Below are 22,355 nucleotides of genomic sequence, written 5' to 3' on the forward strand. Positions count from 1 at the left end.
AAACAATGGCCCTGGGGTGGCTAGTTGTTCAAACTCATTTTCCATGCTGAGAGCAGAAAAGTCGGGAACGAGACTCTCGAACCAGGATGGGTTATCCTTTAAAAGGGTTCGCTCGTAAATTCACGGTGTAATGAATGTCACTCGCCTTGAAGAAGAAGGAGAAATAGGCGAAAAAAAATAGTCTTACTTCTGAAGATGCAGACGAGAATGGTACACATACCAGATATTAGGCACAACCTCCGAACCTGTCAAGTGATGAGCCTGACCCTCAAATCTAAAATGGATAAGAGTCATTTGGTCCTATACATACCAAAGATAACTTTTGCGCTTTGGCACTAGTTCAGATCAGGGTGTGTAACTAGGTTGCTTGGTGCCTTCAGAGCCTTTAGTCCTTTATTCCAGAAAAAATGGTTGCGCTGGTTCCTCGTTGAATGAGATTGTTCATGGGATCAATCAACATTTATTACCGTCCCAAAAGTCATTTACGGCTAGAACAAACCGTGATGATTGACTTTGTCGGAGGATCTCAGCGAACTGGTCCATGGTTTGTGGTGTGGATCTGGTCGGTTGGTTTTTTTGTGTCGTTATGTAACGGTGACTGCCATATTCGGTCATGTCGCCAAGAGTCCATTTGTTTTTGAGATTTTCAAGCCATTCCTCGTCCACTGAGGAGCCTATCGTCTTGAAAAGATAGAAGAATCCAGGGGAGTTTGGTCATTTACCCGCGATTATCAGCTTTGATGGAGACAAAGTATTTGCACACAGTCCTCATTTTCTCCCGGGAAAGCTCGGCTGGAGACGATCGTTAAAGAGATCATGAAGAATGATGGTGGTTGGAAACGAGGGAGTCTTGAGAGTTTCTCCAACTGCCCAATGCCATTAAAAACATGCCACAGCTTTGTACTGTAATAGGGACCATTGTGACCAGTAGTTGGGTAATGTGTTTTAATTTGGGGGAATGTGGTTTTAGAAGAGCACGCGCGCCATCTGCCACGTGTTTGGTGAGGTTGACATTGACCAGATTGCCAGCACCCTCATTTTCTCACCCCTCCATAATATTTGTTCTTGAGTCGTTCTTGGTCTTCTTTCGTTTGTCTTGACCTGATCATGATAAATTGGAGCCCTGAGTGATTTCAAATAAGATGAGTTAACCTTGCACAGGAAGTGTGGACTTCCTCCGTGATCATTCATGATGATCCCGGTTCAATGATCTACCCTCTTTGCCGGAGATCATCATCCACTTGTCAATTTCGTCGAGTGATCCGGAGGAAGTCTCCGGCCAATTAAATCAATTTTCCCCTTGCCTTCTTACATGAATGGAATCTCTATTAGACTTGACACAAGTACCATCCTTGAATGTAGCGTACGCCAATATCCAGGACCTCACACGAACAAGGTCTCTTGTTCTTCGGATCAAATACAGAGGCAAGCACATTCCTCAATTATCAGCTCGCACATGTTCTACTCGGTAATAGTCTTCCCCAATTGGCGAAAACTGGAAGAATTCTGAGACATCCCTTGAGTTTCTTTGGATAATGAATGCATGCAAGTAGTAAGGAGGAAAAGACGTGGTTCGTAATTGACTCCCCAAAGTTTTGTTTGTCTCCCCAAAGAGACGGGACAATTACCGGGGGATTCCGGAATTCCTGCTCTGTAAACTGAGCTTGTCCACGCGCACCTCCGATTCATCTGGTCAATCCCGTTTCCAGTCTCGAATGACACTTCTGAAGCCATAATATGTCACCCATGGGAATGTTGTTGAGATGCATACGTTGAGTATGGATTTCAACAACAGGCTTCTTCGCAACTCAAGCCCACCCTGGCTTCTGGCCTGACTAGAATATTATTTTGAAGCCAGTGAGTCAATGGTGCGCAAATAAGTCTCGAAAAGGAAGTCTCGCGAGCAGATATTTTGAATCGAAGCCCGTGAGTGCATGGCTTAGTTTTAGTTATTGTTGTTGTTGATAATCCCCTCGGGAGACGTGGATGCCAGATGACAGGAGACAGACTTGGCGACATGGCCTCGTTACAGTCTGCTGGGAAAAATCTATTAAAACTGCCTCATCTCGTTGGGTGGAAAACAAGTTTCGGCGATGTTTCCGATCCAGCTGCGGTGAAGCCTCGGGGTCATCTCTATGGTTTCGGAAGATGATGATCACGACGACGACGACGACTACGACGATGAGAGAATGGCTGGGCCATCGCTCATTGCCCTTAACTAGATTCTCCTTGGAACGCCCACTTATGCGAGCTAGTATCCCATGCATGTACGTACATGTACCCATGTTGTCCCGATGAGCGGACTCCTTTGGCTGCCAATTTGAAGCGCCTTGACTCGTCAACTATCTCATTGTGATGGATCACTTCAAAGCCTGAAGATCAGAGGAGAATTCCTTTGGAAAACAAACACCTCCTTCGATTTCATGATGGATGAGATACGAGGCCAACGAGAGACCCCTTTTACCACCCTGGGAATATGTTGGTTCAAGAATGTTTCAGCTTGAACGAGTTGTTCTAAAACGACAGATTTGAGATGGACCACGGGCCAAAGAGAGACATTGGAACCATTCCGTCGGATGTGTCATGAGGTCCATTCGCTTCGCTCTAACGAGCCGGAAAACTAATTTTGGGAATGGTTCTGGACCATGACCTCGAGTTGGATTGTTTCTTGGTGTTCAATCCGAATCTTAAGTCTGCCTACGCTACGACTGTGGTATCCACACAAATATTGCGAATGTAGTCGAATCGGAATTGAAATAAATGCATGTTCAAGGAAAATAGGGAAAGGGAGGAACCAATGGGGTTATAACAAGATTATGATCCGACAAATGGAACCCAATGCGAGAGCGGCTGTGGAAGATTGGCAAAAGAAAAGAAGAGGGAGAAAGTCACTCCTCAGCGAGAAAAAGAAGAGAAGAATGAACATCGACCGACGGTTCGAAAGCTTTCCTGATCAAATTATTCCCAGATCAAGTCCGTCCATAAATATCATTACTGTCAAAATTCCTCTTGAAGCAATCGTGCGTAAGTGATGTGGGCATTGCGCTTCAAACAACACTTATTCAGCCACTCTTTTCCATTCGATACTTTCTTAGTCTTCGTCCCTTTTAGAAATACATAGTAACCGAAGAAGTAAAGTGCGTTTTGAAATTTGCAAAGACACCCTAAATGACAACACTATCGGCCGTGAAAAGCCAGCCTCAGTCAGGTCCAATTTTTCACCAACCTCGAAATCCTACCTAGAACAGGGTAGTCTCATGCCAGAGGGGTGTCTGTGTGTATCCATGATGCTGCATACATTGAGATAATTTGATTTGCACCACCCTCCTCTTACTCCTATCCTACTTTAGCTCTTCCTTTCTCTCTCTCTCTCTCTCTCTCTCTCTCTCGTTCTTTCTGTTTGGAAACGTGAGCGAGTTCACTCTTGGTTCGGTTCCAAACGTCCGTTTCTGGTTGGTGAAAGAAGAAGGCTCGCTCCACTCAGGGACCGAGATGACGTGGAGATCCCCTGTTCCCATCTCGAAAAGGTTCATGTTTCCTCCCTCTGTTTGGAGTGTTGGTACAAGGAGGCGATGATAAATTGATAATTCCCCCGGGATTACATTCTGTGTATGTATGTACGTAGTAGGTAAGGGGCTGGTTGCAACAACGACATTCCCTTTCACGCGATCCATGTTGGTTGAAAAGAGCACGTTTGTACAGAGAGGTTATCTCCATTGGCCGGCTCTTCAATGTTCAAGTGGTCTCTTGGAAACGGGATCAAAAAAGTGAAGGGTCATCCTAGAAGCTTTGGCATGATTGAGAGCAGGAGGAGAGCATTGGATAGTATTTAATGGCAAACATCTGGATTATGTTTCATTTAATAGCTCGCCTCGAGCATGGTGTGCCCTCTTCTCATCAAAGCTGTCGCGAGTCAAGACGAAAATAACATTGCCATTGAGTGAGTGATGAAACCATTAGTAGATTGAGATAAGATACTATGCATCCACAGCGTCCATGGCCTTATGGATTTTTTTTCATCTTGAGATGATTCCCTAACTACATGTAGTAGAGCAGTCTCGGCTCGAGTCTCGGATGGATATCCTTGTGACTGAGGACTTGCACTTGGGAAAAAGCTCACCTGTGAGTGCACCCGGGTCCTAATGAACAAAGTTCTGATTTATGAATGCCATTTACCTCTCCTCATCTCATTCTCTCGCGTGGTTTCGTCGCTCCCTGATGTAGATAGAAATTCTTTTCGAGAGTACTCGGTTTTCCAGATTGCGTGTGTGATCGTGGCTGGAGCTAAGCTCTCTTCCTGACAAGCTCATTTCAGAGCGGTTATTAATGGTTCATCATTACTCTGTGTGCTCTATTATACCAATAAGCATGGCATTGGATAACCAACTCGCCAACCCATTGAGATCATACTGAGCCCCCATTGCTCCAAACTCAGGGCTAGTCTTAATGAAGAGCAACATTTCAGTCACGTGGGTTATTCAAAATCTTCAAGTCTTGTTGATCTTCTCCATTCACGATCAAGCATGTTCACCGTGTACTTGCTATTGAATAGTGTCTCTCATATTCGTTTTATTATTCATGGCCCAAGAGAGAGAGAGAGGAGTACTCGTACTACGATTGACGTCTGATATTGGTTAAAGAAAATGGCTCTTTGAATCATTTGGTTCATAGAGAACGTATTACCACTTCCATGTTTTAGTTCTTGATTAATGATCACCGCTCGGGCCACGATTCTTTCACTTAGACCATCGGTAAACAGAGCACGAGATATCTAGCTGTGAGAAGAATGGCCTCTCATATTTCATTTTCATTCAATAAATTTCCCTCCGACCATTTCCTTGATATTGGTTTTCTAAGGCGGGTACTTACATTCATGTGAATGAGGCGAGTCGTGACTGAAAATAATGCATGTACCCATTACTTGAGGAGGATGAGATGCTTGCTTGCTCTCTTTGTTTCTCCCTAATTTATTTAGGGTGTAAAGAAAGGGTGGTCGTCATACGTAAAAAAACCGAGAGGGTTCGGTTTGAACTTTGAAAACGAAATTGCCTTTCAATCGATGCGGGGACCCCTCTTTGCTCAAACATTCAAGACCAGTTGTTCTTCCTCCCGAAGAAGTTGGTATCAAATAACAAGCCGTCTTTCTGGAGGAGAAATCCTCCAGAGGTGATGTCAATCTTCGGTGGAGAAAAGACCTTGGACCATCAAGGGGATCCATCGCTTTGTTTGAACTCCAACTGTGATCAAAGAGATTAGACTGGAATCTGTCTCTCGAATTCAAAGCTGAAATTCGAGCTGCTGAAAGTGTTCTTGTCGCTGACCTCGTTGAATCACTTTCGGTTTTCGTTCTCATGGCCAAAGTGGGCGGATCCAGTCAGTCTCATCAGGGTTGATTGCTAATGTTGCTCGACCCCGTGCTGTACTTTCAGCTAATGGCCACTCTAATGTGGCAGTAAAATTGGTCTATTTACATAAAAGGACAAATGAACTCTGTCTAATGAGTGCAGAACTATTTGGGATCTTGGGGGCTCGGCTGAAACGATTTTTTTAAAGAAAATTGCGTGTTTAAGAAAATTGATCTCCCTTGAAAATGATAAATCAAAGTCAGTTACGGGTATTGACGACGGTGTTTTGAAGGTGAAAGAGGACTTCAAATAAAACGGAAAAAATAGTTGGGATGCCCTCGAAAGAACTGATACGCAAAAATCCCAATGAAGATAAATTGATGATTCCCTAAATTTTGCTGGACAATAGAAATATTTCAATACGCTATATTTACAAGAGAAACAAAAAAGTTCATTGACAAAACAAAAAGAACCTTTGTACTATTCCAATACTAAGATATTGTTGTAAACAATAAGAGCATAATTGATTTTAAAACAATTCAAGACGGCACAATTGGTAATTAATTTTCAACGTAAAACATATTAATCTTACTTGTAAGAAGCTAGATAGCACTCCATGCATTTGCTAAATCCACCGAGTGCAAAAGCTAGATAGCACTCCATGCATTTGCTAAATCTACCGAGTGCAAAAGCTATTCACTTTATTTACATATATAAGCCTAAATATATTATTATGCAAACGTTTGAACTTCTCTTGGAGACCTTTCTTTGCTCACAATCAACTGAAATAATACCAATGATAATAACAAATGATTACAAACAAACATCGCCCTCTCGCATTTACTCAATTTTAAATCCCCTATTAATGCGTCAAATCATAACAAGTTGGCCTCCCCATATGAGTATACTAACCCTCGTTAGGACCAGCCCTACCATCGAAATCACGAGCCTTTCCTTTAGTATTGGTTTTCTCCCGGCCCACCCGGGACCACCAGGATTACCGTGGTAAATTCCTGTAAAATTTCTAGCTCTGCGGGAAATGACCACCCCGCATCGATCGATGGACCGACCCACGATTCATTGCATCGGAGGCGAAGAACCCACTCCGCCCGGATTGTCCCAACTCATTAGAATGCAAAAGCCAGATCAGTTGGTATTAGTGACCCTTCTGTGTCTCTCGCTCGCTCGTTTGCTCTTTGAACTGGTAGGGGAAGAGACAAGCGTACGTACGTAGACCCTAAAGACACAACCAGCTCAACAGGTAGTTTGAATACCTCATGCCACCCAAAAGGATGAGATCATGTTTTACAATGAGATGAATGGTCCTTGTGCAAAGCAATTTTCAAGCGTGATGACCACCATCCGACGACCCTTTTGTGTCAGAGAACTGTCATTGTGGGTTCTTCATTGACAATGGACTGGGGTAAAAATCCGAGTTGATAGCCTTGTCAGATGAGTTTTGTACGGATTCAAGGAAGCCCGTTTTGGAGGAAGGAAAAAAGCTCTTTAACTATTCTCCGACATCGCACCTTTCAAGTCCATTTTGTTGGTAGATAAAGGGTCCGGAGGAGGAGAGAGGAAGAGCAAGAAAATCAATGAATGAAAATCCAAAGGAAGACGCTCTTGGCTCCAGCAGGCGGGAGCATCGTGTGCCTTGTGTACTTCAACCCGAGGGTAATGAATCAAATTTTGAAGTAAAACACACACCACCGATGAGTACAGAGCTTTGTGGTTGTTTCTGCCTCCACGATTTTGTTCCGAGCAAAGTCTATGAATCAAATTATGATGAGATTCTTGGAATGTGGCCAGCACACCGGTCCAGTAAGCTTACTCACAGCCCGAGTCTTACTTGCTCATCTCAGAGTTTCGGAGAGTCTTGCATCAGGCTCCACAATGTCTGGATCTCGTCTGTGTGATGAATTGTCGCATTCTACGTACAGCAGGGCTGGTAGCCTTCTTCGCTTTCAATTTGTTTCATGGAAAATCAATGAACCGTCGCCGATATGATTTCAATTTGATCTTGCGTTTATTTTCAGGTGTTGCAATATTCTGACCATCTTCATGGAAAATGGTACTTCTCCGAGATCCGGGCAATCTTCTCCCGTCGATACTTGCTTCAGAATACAGCAATTGAGATCTTTCTCGCCTCGCGAAGTAAGTGCATAAACCTACGAACATGTTCAATGAGCCTATTGTAGACCACTGCCGTTTGTGTTGACGTCACTAACCAAAACCGGGCACTTGGAAAAAATGAAAATTCATGAATTTAATTGTAAATAATAAAATGATAAGTCTGGTCCGGCATGTCTTATCATTAAAATCAGACCAAATATGTTTCTACAAAAAAAATGTTTTTATAATATTTTGGGATTTGATGGCCGTTTCCGCTTTGCTTGTCCCGATTTTCCTCGGTAGTTTAGAATTGAATACCTGATTTCATCAACAAACTAAATCAAAATATTATGATGACATGGATCGCGGAGGATATTGCCAAGCTTTAGTTCTGCCTTGTGACTAGTATTGATGTATGTAGAAGGGTCATTCAGCGTGTTCAAACACATCTTCAGTGACCGCCGACACCAACTGAAGGAGTTAGAATTGTTGTCGGCAATATAGAAGTGTATATCTATAAAACTCGGCAAATTTGTGTTGTTTTAAGCAACAAAAAAACATGACATATTTAGCCCAAAAATCAAACATATTTTGTGGAAGCCTATTCATCAATCACTCACAAAACTTCGTCTATTGAAAAACTGTAGTTGTGAGCAACCAAGTTCAATAATCGCCCATGACCTAATATTGGGTGAGTCAGCAGCGCAGGTAGCAAGTCGCCCAAGGGCGTGGTGTGTGGTAGCAGGTGCCGCCATCTAGAACTAAAACAACTGGCAATGACAACGTCATGAGTTTCCATGGATATGTTCATTCAAGTTGTATCTTGCCAGTCCATCCATGCAAAAAACCATCGTTGGCAGCAAACCAAGTTCCATAATAGCCCATGATTTTGTTCACCTTTTGTACTTGCTTCGGCAGTACATATACTAAAATTGGAACGATACAGAGAAGATTAGCATGGCCCCTGCGCAAGGATGACACGCAAAATCGTGAAGCGTTCCACATTTTTAGCCTCCGCCTTGCCACACTCTGGTGATTGGAGGCCATTCCATTTGTGCCAGGATTCTCGGTTTGTGCAGGAATGGCCAAAAAGTACATAGGTATGATATTGAACCAAGAAGACTCGCGTCCAAGTTCTGGGTTCTAATCCTGGTGATTCTCTTGACCATCAGGGGCAGTAGAATTAGTGGTGGAAGGAGGAAAGTGTCTCACTGTCCTCAATATTGGGTGAGTCAGCAGCGCAGGTAGCAAGTCGCCCAAGGGCGTGGTGTGTGGTAGCAGGTGCCGCCATCTAGAACTAAAACCACTGGCAATGACAACGTCATGAGTTTCCATGGATATGTTCATTCAAGTTGTATCTTGCCAGTCCATCCATGCAAAAAACCATCGTTGGCAGCAAACCAAGTTCCATAATAGCCCATGATTTTGTTCACCTTTTGTACTTGCTTCGGCAGTACATATACTAAAATTGGAACGATACAGAGAAGATTAGCATGGCCCCTGCGCAAGGATGACACGCAAAATCGTGAAGCGTTCCACATTTTTAGCCTCCGCCTTGCCACACTCTGGTGATTGGAGGCCATTCCATTTGTGCCAGGATTCTCGGTTTGTGCAGGAATGGCCAAAAAGTACATAGGTATGATATTGAACCAAGAAGACTCGCGTCCAAGTTCTGGGTTCTAATCCTGGTGATTCTCTTGACCATCAGGGGCAGTAGAATTAGTGGTGGAAGGAGGAAAGTGTCTCACTGTCCTCAATATTGGGTGAGTCAGCAGCGCAGGTAGCAAGTCGCCCAAGGGCGTGGTGTGTGGTAGCAAGTGCCGCCATCTAGATTGTTAAATAAGTTGTGGTAGCAAGGGTAAGAAATTAATTGTTGAACAATGACTCCAGTGAGGATGAGCAAGAGTTCTTCTATTAGTCGTGTGGCTGCTCTGTAGAGTTCAAGATAATCGGAATATGTCCGTATTTTTTTTTATCCTGCTTGTCGAAATTTGGTGAAGCACAGTTTTTCGTTAGTATTAATATGTTTTTGTGCTCTTCTCAATGTTTTATAATTTGCCTTATGCAAGAAACTTTTTTGTCTTTTTTCTCCTTTGCCTTCCGAAACCAATCTAGTCATGAAACAAGATCCTCATTATCTGGTGGGGTTTTGCCTCAGGGGTAGAACCATGATTGACTGACATTCATTGTTATTGTGTCTGCAACCACTTGAAATCTGAGATACTTCCTCTACTTAACATCCTAAGATTGGTTATCCACTACACGTGCCTTTCCAGTTCATGAAGGTGTCATTCAGTCCGATCTAAATGACTAGAATGTTCTCGTCTTGATCACTTTTGCTGGGATTGTCGATGGAGATGTTTCTATTTCTGGGTCCCCTCAACTCTGTCGCACTTACATGTATTCCTTTGCAAGAGAGTGTGCTCACTCGACTCTTCGCATTCATTTCGGGTGACCACTGAGGCGAGTGACAAAATAATCTTTTTGGAATGACTTCCATTTGCTCACATTTTCTTTCTGCTCGCTGCTCACCGAGGGCAGGGGTAAAAACTTAATCCGAGTAATGCACTTCATCCCTGTCTTTCCATGCCTCTCCGTTTGGGGTGGAGGGGGGTGGACGGAGGAGGGAAAAATCATGGCTCCGGCTTTAGGTCCAGGGTTCCCGGTTTCCAGGGTGAGTTATCGCCACCTGTCTAATGCTTTGAGGGGTTCAAGTGTTCTCGAGGAACCCTGCTGGTTTGAAATGTCATTCGGAACCCGAGATGTTGTTCATTTTCCAAGAGAGTTACTCCCAAGCCAGGAGCTAGAAGCTCGAGAGCGGAATAATGTATCTGTCTGTAGTCTTGTGTTTTCCGAACAGATCCTCCTTGAGCAAAGGGAATTCGGGGGTTGTTTCCTCCTTCTCCTCCCTCTCTCTTTTGGTGGAGGATAAGAGGGTTTGTAGTATGTTCGAGTAGTGCTGACTCCCATGTCAGGGAATAATGGCACCACTACCCTCAGATTTTCTTGTTCCTGGTCCACAACTCTGCCAGTAAAGAGCGGCTCTTCCCCTAATCTCAAACGGGACAACTGTCAATAGTTCGGAGACGAGGGATCACACTGAGCTCGGTTCTTTAATTTCATTTAACCCTCAATAGACCACAAAGGTATCATATATTTTTTTTGTATCTGAGATCTCATACAATTGAATCATGTTTTTATAAAAAGATCGGCAGTATAAGGTATCGCATGCTAGCCTTGTTGATAAAACTTGAAGATTTCTTGCTTTACCCTGATTTCCTCATATTCATCTCGTGGGACAAATGTGAGAAGAAGCTCCTATTGTTTGCTTACCCCGTACCTCGTATGCGCCCTCTTTTAGTCATCATAGTTCATGTAATGACCTGTATTGTTTTTTATTTGGCTTTGACAAGTTCAAAAATTACGAAATGAGAAAATTTCCCGCTCATCTCGTGCCAAAAAAGTAGAGGGTAGAAATTATTTGTCTGATTGATTTTGTTATTTCTACACCCAATGATCAATCATCACTATCTTATCAATCATGCCGCCCCCATAGAAGCAAGTAAACAAATAGACTATGATCTTCTCCTATTGTGACACAAGCGCAATAGATGGCACCACTAACGTTTTTCCTAAGCAAAAAAAAATTCGTAGAAGGCCATCTAGTCGAAGAACACGTGTGTTACTTTTGATCACGTCTATAATCAAAACGTTGCGAATAAATTTCATTTCATTGTGATAAGTTTTTTAAACCGGACTCGGTCTTCCAAAAGTGCTCTGCAAACTATTACATGAATGTATGGATGGTGATTTTAAAGGATTCTCAATTAAGCCAAGATAATTACGAGGGCTATGTCACTTTTACCGGTACTCCAGGAACAGCTCTTGATATGTTCAAGATAGAGCAAACTTTATTTTTATGATTTTTTGCCACATTCACCTCCAATTTAAATATAGTTTTTACATTTCTTAACCCAACTCTCAAATACAAACAAGAGGCCATTCTTTGAGAGCTGCCTTAACACCCCCTGTATGGCCAATTCCAGCTCATTTTGAGACCCAAACTGATGAAATTTGCGATACCATGAAAAAACCCGATTAAGTGAAAGTGCTGCTTCTCCATAGGCCTCTTGTAAAAATTTGAAGCATTCCGTCGAAGTTTTGCCAGATTTTGTAAAAGATTTTATTGTTGTATGTTGATCTTTCCTTATATTTCGAGGTAATTTTGTAAGGGGTAGGCTGAATATATTTGCAGGAAATCAGCTGATTTTTGTTTCTTTTTGAAAAGATAAAATGTTGGCATTCAAAAAGATCTTTCAATGCCTCATGACCATTTTTCAATATCTAAATTATCACATAATATATGAACTGGGTACCGGTTTAGGTGACATACCCCTCGTAGATTCTGAATAATCCCAGTCCCTCGGTCCAAGGACACTAGCGGGAGTGAGGCAGGGACTCTTTAGAGTCCCTGCTCGCTCTTACCTTGTAATTTCAACTTGAAACAAACTCAATATGTACCCTCTCTCTCAACAGCTTCAATCATGTTCGCATTCCAAGATCAAGCCACGGTGAAAAAGGTCGTCAAGGTCCTACCCCGAGTTGGAGTGGGGATCAAGTACGGAATCCCTCAGAATCGTCGTGCCAGTCTCATGTCGGCCCGGCAACTTTTCCAAGCCTCGAACATGACCCAAAAATGGCAACGTCGCGAGATTTCCAACTTCGAGTACCTCATGTTCCTGAACACGATTGCGGGTCGGACCTACAACGACTTGAACCAATATCCAATCTTTCCTTGGGTGTTGACCAACTACGAAGATACGGAGATTGACCTCAGCTCGCCCAACAACTATCGAGACCTGAGTAAACCTGTGGGAGCCTTGAACCAATCCCGGCGAGAGTACTTTGAAGAGCGTTACAACACATGGGACAATGACCAAATCCCCCCGTTCCATTACGGGACGCATTTTTCCACCTCAGCCTTCGTCCTCAACTACCTCTTGAGATTGGAGCCTTTCACCACGATGGTGCTGGCCTTGCAAAATGGAAAATTCGACTACCCCAATCGTTTGTTCTCCTCGGTGAAACGAGCTTGGGATAATTGCCAACGGGACACTTCCGATGTCAAAGTAAGTGATTTCATGGTATTGTGCTCTTTGTTCATTGAGAGATCGGATTACAGGATAAACATCGTATTTTATGATTTCATCATTTGACCTAATACTTCATTGATTGCGGATTGTAGATGTCAATTAACTGATTCCTTAGCATTATCCTTTACTTCCTATAAATTTTGAATTAGAGGGCGTACCTATATTCTTCGTCAAATCGGTCAACTGTCGGCTATATTTTTAAGCATGCTGGATTGATAAATGGTACACTGAAGTGTGACGCGGTAGGAACGAAGAAAGAGATTAGCTCTGTGAGGTATCCTGAACTTTAACTGCATGCAAGACTTAAAACGATTTTTTTAAAGTGCAATGTGGTAAAGTCGATCAAATCAGCCTCATTAGGTGGGAATTTTCTAACCGAATTTAATGGTTCAGTTTAAAACTAAGGGAGCGCCCTCTGACGGGCAAGTCGTTCTACATTTCAACATACTTTTACTAGCATGATGAAAGACGCGGTGAATATTTTTCAGGACTTTTCAGTTTTCATTAAAATGTATTTATGTTATTATTTCTTGAAGGTTATTCTTTAACATGGGCATTGGATGATTTCGATTTTGCTGACCAAAGAAAAGCCAGTGTACTAGCTAAAAATATACGAATGCTTCATTTTTTTCTGAATTGTGCCTTTCATTGGAAGAGATTGTGCTTACGGGAATCAATTCCTCAAAAGCTGAAAGGATGACGTTTGATTGCAAACTTAGTAACATTTGAAATCACAATTACTGTAATAATTAGATTGAAGTAGGGGACAACAGAGGCAGATGCAAGGTTTTTTGGAAGTGAAAATACTCGTTCAATTTTATGAGATCCTCAAAACAGGTTAAACGTATTTCATTAGAACTCAAGCTGGATGGTTCTTCTTTTGTCTGTAGGAATTGATTCCGGAGTTCTTCTGCTTGCCCGAAATGTTCGTCAATATGAACGGCTACAAATTGGGACGGCTAGAGGAGGGAGAAGGCGTGGACGATGTGGAGTTGCCTCCTTGGGCAGCCACACCCCATGAATTCGTGAGGATCAACCGACAAGCCTTGGAATCTGAGTTTGTGTCCTGCCAAATTCATCAGTGGATAGACTTGATCTTTGGGTACAAACAACGAGGTAAGAAATAACCCAGATGCTACTCTAAATGGATTGTTTTTGCTCCCTCTCCATCCCCCAAAAAAGCCTCTCCACGCGAAGTCACTCACTTTCTTTGACCCAGAAACTCTGTATAAAACACACTTTGTAGCGTGCAAAGTTCAAACTACTGCTTTACGCACATGTTTGAAGGTACTGGGCACCTTCGAACTCTGGAAAAATGGCCCTTAAAAACATCTTATACAATATTCTTTGATTAAAGGTACTGAAATAATACCTAAAAAGAAATCTGTTTTCTTGCGCAAAGACATGCGCAGACTGTGATATTTGTTTCCTGGGTTTTGGATTTAGAACAGTGGTTAGAAAAGTGTGTGTAATCATGATAATTGCCATGTCGAAAGGTTGATCTCGTGCAGAAGAGACCATCCCTTTTTGGTTCAAGGGTTGGTTTTTCTCCCAGAGAAGCTATCATCACCATCATCAACGCCCAACTTGTCAAAGTGATATTTGGTCAGCAAAAAACCGGAGGCGGATTCGGACTAATCATGGTTATTACTATATTGCCATGGCCAGACTGACAGATGTTCCCGAGATCCACATTGAAGGTCAAGGAAAGGGAAATGAGTGAGTCTGTGCACGCATATGCCAGCCAATTGATAACGAAGCACTAAAAGTCGAGAGAATTAATTTCCCTGCTGACTGACGTTTTCTGGCATGTCAGATGAGAGTTAGATGAGGAGATTGTCCACTTGATCAAGAGCTCATCTTGCAAGTCAGACACGCCCTGGATTCCTTTCCTTGTTGATCAATCCTCAATCTTAATCCGTGATGAAAAGCTGAAATTGTACAATTTCATCGCCAACTTTTGAGTGTGTTGGATGACAGAGTAATTTGAATCGAAGTGTTCGTTCGCTTTCCCATGAGAATGCGATGTTGAGTGAACAGCTGAGATCAATTCGTAGCATCCAGTCACAAGGAAGCCTAGATCTTCTTCACACACTTGTCTTTTTTGTTATTTATTTCAAGTTTTAAGTGTTTTGGAGATGGCTCAGTCATTGACTTGTGAGATCACTCACTCCATCGACCTTTGACACGTTGGTCGATCTCTCCCACAAAAGTGTTGTTCATTTTGATCTCGGCACGGCTCGAACATAAAAAATGTAGAAAAGTCGGGACTGTGAAAGTCGAGGTTGCGTTTTTGTGAGGCATCCGAATCCGTTGAAATTCACAGACCTGGCTTTACTATCATCTTCACTTTTATTGTTCAATCGTGGGGCGAATTATTTTGAAGTTTTTCCCTGTTTAGTTAGTAGAGCCATTTTTGAAAAGATTTAGTTATGAAATTGATCCTGGTTTAGGCGAGAAAAAATAGGTCAAATTTTGATCAAGTCATCTGATTGGTACATTAAGATTTTTTAAACTTTGTTGGAATATTTCTTTTGGCTTCAAAATAAATTCTTGCGTTCTGAATAGACTTTTTCAACCCCTCTGCCTCCTTTCGTTGTGGACAAACAAACATAAAAGCACGAGAATACGCTCTAAGATACCTGATTTTAACAAGGTATTTTTCGCTGAACAACTCAATGCTGATACATTCTAACACCATTAATAGACCATTAACTCTTCTGAGAAACCTTTCAAATACTAAAAGAGTAAATTTATGTACCCTTTTAACATCCAAAATGAAATAAACAAGTAGCTACACATAGTCACTCGCAGCATGCCAGTGACTCTTTGTGTTCGTCTTTTTCCATAAATTGTGCTAAAAAACTAAATACAAGTGTAAAGGAAGTGATGTTCTTAAAGTTAGCCACCAAAAAGTTGTGAAACTGTGCTTTTCCTAATGCTATTTTGTTAAAAATGATGGTTGCAAAAAAAAGAAACCATACAGTTGGCAACTTCCTGTCAAATGTGTTCGTAATTTTGCCCGTAGAGGATTAGAAAAGTCCTCCAGAAGAGTTGTTGGGTTATTCATTGTGTCACAATACTTCAGCAACAAATTGTTCAAGCGATATAATAATACCTTGATGAAGTCTGACATTTTAGAGCGTGTTCTCTTGTTTCTACATTTGTTTGTCTGCACATAGACGAAGTTGAGGGCGCTGCCTCCGCTCAATGAAAAGGACTAAAGCTTTACTATAGAAATATTTTCTTTCTTGGATTCGCAACGATGATCATCTGAACATAGCTACCAAACCCGAAAAATAATCAAGCAAAATAATGAAATTTTGAAGGCCTATGCAACATAATTTTCGTGAAATATTTCCTTGTAAGTACTTCATGCCAAAAGTTGTCCATTTCCATAGAACGGTTCTAAGCTTTTGCTTGAGAGGCTTTGGATTTCGGTTGGATGTTATATATTTCAATTCAACCGTGTCCAGCTTTCGTTCAATGTGTCTTTTGGGACATGGCTAACACACACCTTTTTAATGCTCAGATACATATAAATATATTCTAACGCTTTTAAAAAAATCAACATTGTTCTTTTTTAAGCTCCACCAATCTGTCCAAAAACCCAGTATCAAAACGTTGAAAAAGTCTCACTTTTGAAATACTCGACCTTTTTTGCTTCAGGTCCGGAGGCGATCCGAGCGACCAATGTTTTCTACTATCTCACCTACGAGGGTAGTGTGGATTTGAAGGCCATGGCCGATCCCGTTATGCGTGAAGCTGTGGAGAATCAAATCAAACATTTCGGTCAGACACCCTCCCAACTCCTCATGGAACCCCATCCACCGAGAAGTTCGGCCATGCACCTGGTATAATATTCACATAAATACGAGCTTTTAGTGTTCTTGAAGGCGTGTTGCTACTTCCGGTCGCCTCACTTGAATCTCTATCGTCCTTTTAGTCGCCCATGATGTTCACCCCATTGCCGGATGACGTTTGCATGATCATGAAGTTCCTGTCGAACTCACCCATCTGTCACATCACGGCCAATACATTCCCGCAGCTTCCCCTGCCCTCGGTGGTGACCTTGACGGCGAACCATCACTTCGCCATCAACCGTTGGAACTCCTCGTATGCAGGTATTGAAGGACAACTTCGTTCTAAGAAGCTTGCCTCGTCCTCCGCCTCCTCGGCCACATCCTCCCAGTCACAGCAGGGTGGGCCAGGGGGTGGAGGCTCCCATAGCCAGCTCCAAAGTGGTGCCTCAACAGCTCCCATGAAACCCCCATCGACCCAGCAACATCATCCAACCAGTACGAGTTCGACCTCCCAAGGTATCTTTTTTTTTTCATGTTTGTTTATTTCCTTCCGTTTTCACGCCTTTCGGTTGATTTTTGTCGGTTCAAATTTTTCCTTGGCTTTTTGTTCGGGTTAACACGTATTTTCGGGGGTTGAATCCATTTGATTTGACTTTGATTTCTTCTACTCACCCTCCAAAAGTCTCTACTTCCTCTTAACGTCACTCACTCGCACTGGGATTCAAGGTATATTTCCAAACATAACTATCGACTAGATCTCACTCACTCATCCGCACCTCGGTCCAAAATGTGTATGTAGTCAACATTTGCACTCTCAGGACATCTCGAACGGATTGTCTCGCTGTCCGTGTTGTAACCGTGAAGTCACTAGCACAATCTCACATCAATCATAACCTCGATAGGGTTTGGTCAGGCACAAAAGTTCACTCACTAATGGGTACTCTTTTCATGAACATTGCATTACAAAATCTCAGGTCCAGGATACTTGGACTTATTGTGCCTTTCTGTGTTCCATTTCTTCAGCTCCGTCCCAAGCTCCCAGCTATGCAGAGTCTCAGAGCCCTTCGCCGGGAGCTGCGTCGCTGCCCTTGGCCATGGATCCTATTTTGGCCGTGGTGACGAATGCCACGGGCCATCAAGTCCGCAGGCATTTGGGCGACAATTTCAGTCAGCGTGTTGTGATGAGGCATAGTTGCTTTGTGGTCACCGTGGATAGCCGCTTCATTCTAGCTTGTGGCTTCTGGGATAACTCCTTCAGGTATGACCTATTCTTTATTGCCAAAACAAATCAAAGGGTCACCTAAATATGTTGATAAATTGCGCCAAGAAGCTCTTGATTGTTCAATGGAACCATATATGTCTTATTCAAAGGGTGTTTTCTGCGGAATCGGCCAAGATTGTCCAAATTGTGTTTGGCCATTATGGCGTGGTCACGTGTTTAGCTCGGTCCGAGTGCAACATCACCTCGGATTGCTACATCGCCTCGGGGTCCCAAGATTGCACCGTCCTGTTGTGGCATTGGAACGCCCGTTCACAAAGCATCGTGGGAGAAGGCGACCATCCCACGCCCAGAGCCGTCCTCACTGGCCATGACCAAGCTGTGAGCTCCGTTGTGATAAGTGCTGAATTGGGTTTGGTCATCAGCGGATCCACGGGTAATGACACTCTTACCTTCTTCTTACCATTAGGGTGAGCTCAAATGTGTGTTTTGAATCCATTGCAGATGGTCCAATTTTGGTGCACACCACGTTCGGGGATCTCCTCAGGTCACTTGATTCTCCCGAAGGGCTAACGGCGCCCCTCAACATCGCTTTGTCCCGAGAAGGCTTCGTGGCAGCTCACTTTCCCGGAGGCCACGTGGTCTCCTATACGGCCAATGGCTACAGACTCAGACATGAGGTGCACAACGATAAGATTCAGGTACGTTCGACCAATTCACATTCTGCATCGCGTTTGAGATCCTACCTCGTGTTGTAAAAATTAGTTCAGTTGGAAAGGATTTTTTTTTTCTAAATTGTGTTTTAGTGGAACAAACTAGTTACGAAAGTTGACCCTTTTTCATGTTTCCAGTGCATCCTCCTGTCGAGGGATGGCGAATACCTGATCACCGGGGGTGATCGCGGCATTGTCGAAGTTTGGAGGACCTTCAATCTGGCCCTTTTGTATGCCTACCCGGCTTGTGATAGTAGCGTCCGATCCTTGGCTTTGACCCATGACCAAAAGTAAGTGGAACCGACGATATCAGATCTTAGTCACATACCTGTGTGCTTCATCTATGGGTTGGATTGCAGGTTTTTGTTGGGTGGTTTGTCCAATGGAGCCGTGGTTGTGTTCCATATTGACTTCAATCGATGGCATCACGAGTTCCAGCAACGATACTGAGACGTACTTTGGCGAATAACGTGCCAGAGGAAAACATCATCAGTCTGCTTTTGTCCCTCACCTAGGCTATCGTTGATTCATTTTGTAAAAAAGCAGTGTTCCTCTTGCACACCCACTGAGAAGCTCTTCTTTCTCTCAAATTCTTTCTCTTGTTCTCTCTATAGACTTTCTCCCACACACAAACAAGACAACACATTCCAATAATTGTAAACGTGCTTGAAAAGAATAGCAAGTCAAAAGTGCAATTTCCTTGGTTATTAGTGAGATATGTGATAATAATGACACTCCTGGCAAGAATGGCAATGAAAATGATCGTGAACATTTGCATTCCGTTCCATGATGAAATTTTATGTTGATTTGATACTTTGTTTATAGTTTCTTAGTGATTCTATTGCGTGATTATGCCCACCTTTGTTCTTTTCTAGCGTGATTTTCACCACAAAAAAATAAATGACATTTAATCTTGAACTTGCATTTTTCGTGGTATCTGTTAAAAACAGGTTTTAAAAAATCGAGCCCACTGAAGCATAGATACAACGCAGTTGAGCTTAAAGATACCATAATTGCTTAAGCTCATCATGAAATGAGGTAAACAGATGAGTAAAGGAGCTGAAAAATGTTTGTAAGCGCCAGGTTTCTTACATTAACCCTTACGATTGTTACAAAGAAACGGTTTTGAAAAGAAGAAAAAAAACTAGGTTTAGTGTGTATGGTCGAGCGAAGAGATGACCTACTCCCTGAGCTGATTATAATCCCTAAAGCAATAACTCACTCCGAATCATGAAATTGATGGGTCACCCTGCCTTGAAAAAGTAGGACATTGACAGATTTGCTGCCTTCTTAATTAGCATGAAAGGGTTGAAAGTATATTTAGTAGAGCATATAACGGTGCTTGAAATAAAGTTAATTTAACATAAAACGGACTTATAATGAAATCTAGTTTCGATAAAAACATCTTTCTATTCAATGAGCAACGTTCATGTTGCAAAATATAACCCATATGGGATAACATATTGTTTATTAACAAAAAACCAGTAACCATGTTTCTCTTATCTACAAAATGAACGCTAGGCACCTAGTATCCGTATATTTTTTAGGTTTCAATTGCATACATGAACACACAACCAATTCCATGCCCTGAAAAGTAAAAACTTGCAACAAATTGTTAAATATTGCGTCGCATATCTAAAATAAGTGATATGTTGCAACCACAAACCAAAATTATTAAATCCTACTACTTGATACATTATTTTTGATTTTGAAATTTTGTAAACTTAATATTAACGTTATTGGGACTTTCACTAATAGCTTTAATTTGCTTGCTATAATTATTCTGGGATTCATATTGCTTTGAATATGGACGAAATCAATTGTTGATTTAAATCAACGATTGATTTCGTCTATATTCAAAGCAATATGATATGTCTTTACAAAAATGTATGTTACCTTAAGAAACTTACAAGCTATGCTTTGTCAGTAAGATTTTACAAGAACAAAGTCTTTTCAATTATGGATCCCAATTACATCCAAACACTATTTGTATGTCGTCAAATCATATAAGTTAACAATAGTGATACATAAATATACATAGCAGGAAAATTAAAAACTGCAATTGGTGCTGAAATGTGAAAACATTAGCAAATGTTTTTTTTTTGTTTGAAGTTTCGTGACCATTGTTAATTTCAAGCGGTGATGTCAGGGAGGTGAAGCTATATTACTTTTATTACCAAACTTACCCAGTTTTTGGGTGAGGCAAATAAAGCAAAAAATATCCAACAGCCAGTGGGATATGGGGAGTTCATTTTTGAGGATTCAAAGATATGAGATTAGAATACAGTCCACGTGAACAGTTAAAATCATGAGATGGCACTCCAGACATTTTCTTAAAAAAATACATGCAGCGCCATCTAACTCCTAAAGTCTTCAACTTGAAATCCGAAAGCTGATTGTGATGCCACCTAGAAAGAATATTTCTTCCAAACTCAAAGATAACTCGAGAATGATTTCATACAACTTTAATGATTAATTCCTGAACGGGTTTATTTGAGTTGTCATAAATGTGAACACTGCAGTAAAGACTGAGATCAGTTTTTTGCGACGATTGGTCAAAATCAACCCAAAGTTCATTTAAACAATCCTTAAGAAAATGACCAAATGGTTTTCTTTCCCACCTCTGCATATATTCAATCAATTGTTGTTTCACGTTATTTTATTTCACTTCTTCCACTAACATTTGAGGTGTTATAGCACTGACTGAAACTAGTAGTTCTTTAGTGTATCAATATATTCCACCATTTGGTAGTACTGGCTTCCACGTTAGACGTATTCTTGCCATTGGTCAAAAATAGAGGGCTTGTCAATCACAATCATGCTTTGCCTTATGATCACTTCCATGAGTGAGCTTTGCATTCATGAGGGGAGACTTTTGCATTGGCGTTAAGCTGATTGACCGTCTTGGCAATATGGGGTTCATAATGGTCACGAAAAATGCTTAGTGTTACTCAAATGCACAAGGCATATATTTGATTGAATCAAAGTTCTTTTTGTGTACTTGTGAACTTGAGCCGTCATGGATCGAGCTTCGAACTTCGAGCTTTAATCAACCAACTCAAGATTCATGAAAAAAATCCTCAAGGAAACATGAACGATAAGATTCCCATCGAGCAAATAGATTATTGGTTTACAATCCGCGATCCTTAAAATTAATATTCTGGATATCAAAGAGATGATTGGAGCATAGAAAAGCATTTTGTTGGGCGAGTTCCAGCCAAATGAACAGCGCCATTTGTCAGTTTTTATTTTTGTGGTGAGTGTACAAGGGTCGGAAGGTTTGATCTCACACGACCATCAAAGATCAGAATATAGTTCCGATTGTGAAGGTAATAAAAAGCCAGAACACAAATGATTACATTTTTTGTCTTTTATTTTGCAGGCTTCTTTAATGCTATTGAGAATGGAACTCCGAGTACTTGAAGGCGACAAACTTCGTTATTTTAATGAACTTTAAATTCATATATCGTGGAACTAACAAGAACGATTTAGAGTTGGTGGATCTGGTAAGCCCTCGAATGTCGCATTAATCAGGAATTTTGGTGAAAAAATTATCCAAGTCGGACTTGAAAGATGCTACCGGATCAACAAGGCCTACGTATTCCCTACGAATATCAGAGGGAAGCAAATTAAACAATGAAGGAGCCCGAGAAAGAAGAGAGGTGGACTTCATTTCGAACTAGCCTGGATTCTCGAAGGCTTGAAGGTGCTCTCAAAACGCACATTAAGCCTCTACGGTCACTAGAATTGACCCTAAACCCTGGGTTGGAACAAAGCTCATGGATGCTTTTGAACACGTACAGTATCAGACACCTTTCGTACCTTCTCTGAACACTGTACAGTCTCAACTTTTTTAGCCTCTCCCAATATGAGAGCTCTCTCAATCCTGTGATGTTCCTAGTAAAACATCTTTGGACTTGTTCGACCTTTTGCAAACCTGCTGAACTCATTGGAGCCCAAATGGGTGAGGCATATTCAAGATGTGGCTGGACAATCGACTTGTACAGAGT

At 41.8% G+C, this 22,355-nt stretch overlaps 1 protein-coding gene and 2 non-coding genes across 5 annotated transcripts in view; all 3 read left to right on the forward strand.

Annotated features, from left to right (window-relative positions):
* The window catches only part of LOC131878571 (neurobeachin-like), a 66,127-nt gene extending 46,864 nt beyond the window's left edge, over window positions 1-19,263 (forward strand). For all 3 annotated transcript variants that reach the window (XM_059224587.1, XM_059224588.1, XM_059224589.1), the window contains 10 exons: window positions 7,382-7,499; window positions 11,994-12,586; window positions 13,501-13,726; window positions 16,280-16,464; window positions 16,557-16,929; window positions 17,437-17,671; window positions 17,785-18,068; window positions 18,137-18,333; window positions 18,484-18,635; window positions 18,705-19,263. In XM_059224587.1, the coding sequence (XP_059080570.1) occupies window positions 7,382-7,499; window positions 11,994-12,586; window positions 13,501-13,726; window positions 16,280-16,464; window positions 16,557-16,929; window positions 17,437-17,671; window positions 17,785-18,068; window positions 18,137-18,333; window positions 18,484-18,635; window positions 18,705-18,795 (2,454 nt within the window). In that variant the 3' untranslated portion in view covers window positions 18,796-19,263. The remainder of the gene's footprint in view (window positions 1-7,381; window positions 7,500-11,993; window positions 12,587-13,500; window positions 13,727-16,279; window positions 16,465-16,556; window positions 16,930-17,436; window positions 17,672-17,784; window positions 18,069-18,136; window positions 18,334-18,483; window positions 18,636-18,704) is intronic.
* On the forward strand, window positions 8,360-8,466 carry LOC131878667 (U6 spliceosomal RNA). The gene has a single exon (XR_009373054.1). It is a non-coding gene; the product is annotated as a U6 spliceosomal RNA (small nuclear RNA).
* On the forward strand, window positions 8,896-9,002 carry LOC131878668 (U6 spliceosomal RNA). Its single transcript, XR_009373055.1, has one exon. It is a non-coding gene; the product is annotated as a U6 spliceosomal RNA (small nuclear RNA).
* Window positions 19,264-22,355: the final 3,092 nt, after the last annotated feature.

The sequence above is a fragment of the Tigriopus californicus genome, chromosome 3, assembly GCF_007210705.1.
Source record: "Tigriopus californicus strain San Diego chromosome 3, Tcal_SD_v2.1, whole genome shotgun sequence".
NCBI classification, from domain to species: Eukaryota; Metazoa; Arthropoda; class Copepoda; order Harpacticoida; family Harpacticidae; genus Tigriopus; species Tigriopus californicus.